Below are 3,863 nucleotides of genomic sequence, written 5' to 3'. Positions count from 1 at the left end.
AAGGCCGGTACAACCATGTGGCAAGCGGCAGACGTGCCACACACGCCAGGGAGGGACGAGGGGTGCCGCTGCACAGGGTGGGGGCGGTGGGAGTCAGAGTGTCCAGCAGCAGCATCCCAGCTGGTATCCAGCCGTGTCCCAGCACTGCTGGGCAGCTCCTGCCACATTGATCTTCCTCTGTCTCTGCAGCAAGGACAGCCAGTACCCACCACCAGCTCGGAGAGGGGCAGGCAAATGTCTGCCCTGGGGAGGGGGCAGCTCTGGCAGGGGGGTGCTGGCAGCCTTCTCCTTCCTGTTTATCACTCAGGGAGCATCAGTGCAGCCGCACGTGGTGTGCGGGGCAGATGTGCGCGGGAGATGAAGGCACGCCAGTGTCCTGGAGTTAAATTGTTCAGCAGATGATCAGCTGCTTCCTTCCAAGTCTTAGTCCAAGCACGAGGCTGCATATCTTCGCCAGAAACGTCTCCACCGGCACTCAGGGCCCTTTGGATTGTGTTTTATATTTACTGTTTGGCTTAGGCATCTGGAAGCTTCTAGCTTGCAAACAACAGCTTTAGGTCACCAAACTTTCAACCACTTTCCTCAAAGTTTTAAGCCAGGTGTGACTGTCACGGGAAGTTTCTCAACACCTCCCTTCCAAGTGGGCTGGGGTCTGCCTGGCCCCATGTCCCAGGGCTTCAGGCAGAGCAGCAACTCGTGCAAAGATATTTGTCTTGCAGCACTTGGTGTTGGCTGATCTGGGGCATGGGTTGGCTGCAAGGTGCAAAGCTCTGTGCTTGGCTGTTGTGCAGCCCTGTAAGGGGTAATGCTCCGCTTTGCAGGGGAGAAAGCTTTCTTCTGAATTGCCAGGAACTTGCAGCAAGCCCTTGGGCTGCAGGGATGGGAGGGGGCATGCCTCCTGGCTCTCCTTTTGTCTCCCTGGCTTGCTCACCCCTGGCCATGGGTCTAGATGGGGAAGGTCCCCCAGAGCCAGCCCAGGTCTGGCAGACACGCTGCCCTGTTGGGATGCAGCTCTGCTGCATTGGTGGAAGGCTGTCCCTTTCCATATCAGTTAAGTGAAAGTGGAACTGATCAGTGTCCAGCCCTTGGGCATTTCCTTCTGTTGGAGCTGTTGGGGTGCAAAAACACCCAGACTCTCGTTTTCCAGGCTATCCTGGGCTGTCAGTTCTCTGCAAACAGCCCTAACCCAGCTCGGGGTGCTGAGTGTTAGAAAAGGAGAGGGGAGAGCATCAGCAGTGAGAGTTGAGGACGTCCCTCCCCATCTGCTGGCTCATTCCCTTGGAAATCCCTCTGCAAGGGACAGCAGGCTGGAGGAAGAGGGGGGTGGAGGAAGAAGACTGCTAGCCTGCAGTCTCTGCCCATGTATGGGGACAGCAGCTCCTCTCCTTGCAGACTCTCCAGGGCAGGAGCTGCTCTAGAAAAGCAGCCATGGTTGCAGAGTGTGGCTGGGAAAAGCTACTACGTGGTTTTGGGGCCAGGGCCAGGGCCAGGTCTGTGTATCTGCAGAAACCTTGCAAGATGGATCTGTCCAGGCATTTGCTTTTCTCACACAAAATGGACTGAAACATGTCACCCAGAGGCAAGCACTCCCATCCTTCAGAAGGTCTTCCTCTTAGGGCTATCTTCTTGGCTTCAAGATGGCCATGCTAGCCTGTCTTTCTCTCCCCACACCTCTGATTAGCTTCCTACCCAACTCCTGAATCTGCCTCGAAAACCTCCCTGTTTGGATGACAGCATTTCCATCCAGCATGTGCTATCAGTGCTGCGTCCTGCTCCTCATTGCACGCAGGGCCCTTTGCACCCTACACCTGTCCCTCTAAGTTTCTTGTGCCCTCTGTGTGCATTTTCAGGGAGAGCCCGGACCACCTGGTGACCAAGGGCGGGAAGGACCCCTAGGACCACCTGGCGACCAGGTAAGAACTTGGATTAACTTTCTGGATCCCAGGTGGAAGTGGTTGGGGCAGCGGGGAGAGTGGGGTAGAGGACTTAACTGATGCCACAACATCTTGGGGCAAGTTCTCAGCATCTCCTAGACTGGGTATCAAAGCTGGTGAAAAGGGGCAGGGATTTCTAGGAGAACCCAGAATATGAATAGGGCTAAAAAAATGGAGACTTGGCTGCTAAGCCCGGGACAGAGCAATCTCCACGCCATTTCCCAATCCCATGGAAACGAATGTCAACACGTCTGACAGATTTGGAAACTGGCAAACGCAAGCTGCAGCAACGCACAAAATGTTCAGGCCTGGGGCCAGACACTGCTCACCTCAGTCAAGGGAGTCAATGAGACATCTTGTGTCAGTGAGGACAGCCTGACGGGGCCCCAGTGGTGTCCCTGACACCCTTGGCATCTGCAGAGACAGTCTGTCCAAAAGCCAGCATTCCTCAAGTCTGCTTGCTGCAAGGTCTTGTCCTCCTGCTCTGGGGTCTGCTTGTCCTCGTGTGCCTCAAGGAACAGATCTCAGACCTCATGGGCTTTCTGGAGAGCAGAGCTGGCTACCTCCAGCCTGAGGAAGGCTTCTGTCCCCTGGACAATTAAAGACTCTCTCTTCCCGAAGATGTACCCAGCTCCAACTCAACAACTCTGGGTCTGGCGGTGTTGCAGGGTTAATCCTCCATGGGGATAGCACTGATTGCAATGGCCAACAGGGTCTTTGCACCTAAGCAAGCAGGCTTTGACACCACTTTTGGATGGGGCTCTGTGGAACAGCTCCCCTCCTACCCATACCATCAGAGTTTTGACAGAGCCCAAGATGCAGGGAAGTAGTGAGTGAAATGTTGCCACACTGGTTTCCACAAGGAGTGAAGCATGGAAAACAGCGTGCAGACAAAGATGAGACAGCTTTTGAACTCCATTATGGTCGACCAAGTGTTGAAGAGCCCTGAAGGAGATCTGGAATGCAGGACAGCCATGAAGAGGCCACTGTTGCGATCACGTTATCCTCAGCATGGGTGACCTCCATGGCAGACCTGCACCATGCCGCAGCCTGGGGAGAAGACGTGCTTGTGCCAAGGTTGTACTTCACTGGAGCCGGGCTTCCCTCAAGCCTGTCTTGTGCTAGTGATGAGCACCAAATTCACACAGGAGGATTGTCCAGATCCTACAGTCTATAGCTGTGCAGAGCTCCTGCCACAACCAAAGCGAGTCTGGCAGCATCCATCTTGTTGGGCACTGCCGTGGTGAGAGGTGTCGTTTTGGGAGGTGGCCCTGGTAGGAAGGCAGCTCTTTGGATATGTGTGTGTTTAATAGACTGGTGCTGCAGGCTGACACCAGCAAAGGAGGAAGGACTGGAGCTGCTCTCCATGTGGTAGAAGCTCATTCCAGGTTCAAGGCAGAAGATGACAGAATTAAGGTGGAGATTTGATGCAAGCCTGGGAGGCCAAGCATGGTGTGAAGCCAGGCTGGGACAGATCCTGCCTCCAGCCAGCCTTCACTGTTGAGGAGGAGTAAGACAAAGGAGAAAGAATGGTCTCCTTGCTGTCACTGAGCCTAGGGGACACTGGTTTTCCCTCTCCAGCACTGGATTTGAGTCAAACCCCTGTCAGAGTGGGAAGCATTACAGAAGAAGCTCCGATGCCTCCCCAGACCAGAGACTGCCCCAGTGCCTCCACCACTCCAGGGAGATTTCAAAAGCAGTTGCAAAGGGAGGACGTTTTTTTCCATAAGCTGAGGAAGAATGCTTTTGGTTGGCCAAATTAAAAATAAATGCGTAATTGGGCTTGGACAAGAGCAGGACTTTGGCAAACACAAGTGTTTTTCAAGCCTTGTTATCTGCAAGCTCTGGCTCTTGGAGCTTATTTCTCTTGGCAAGGGGAAAGGGCTCCTGCTGACCTGTGACTCCCTTTCATCCTCTTTCTATCCGAGA

General features: G+C 54.2%; 1 protein-coding gene across 1 annotated transcript in view; it reads left to right on the top strand.

The window, feature by feature from the left end:
* COL6A1 (collagen, type VI, alpha 1) overlaps positions 1-3,863 on the top strand; it is a gene marked incomplete at its 5' end in the record, with an annotated part of 20,494 nt that overhangs the window by 5,043 nt on the left and 11,588 nt on the right. Inside the window, 1 exon segment of the mRNA XM_009701758.1 lies at positions 1,851-1,913. Within this exon segment, the coding sequence (XP_009700060.1) occupies positions 1,851-1,913 (63 nt within the window).

Source organism: Cariama cristata, unplaced genomic scaffold (genome assembly GCF_000690535.1).
Source record: "Cariama cristata isolate BGI_N322 unplaced genomic scaffold, ASM69053v1 scaffold22266, whole genome shotgun sequence".
NCBI lineage: Eukaryota > Metazoa > Chordata > Aves > Cariamiformes > Cariamidae > Cariama > Cariama cristata.
This window is presented reverse-complemented; position numbering and strand designations above follow the sequence as displayed.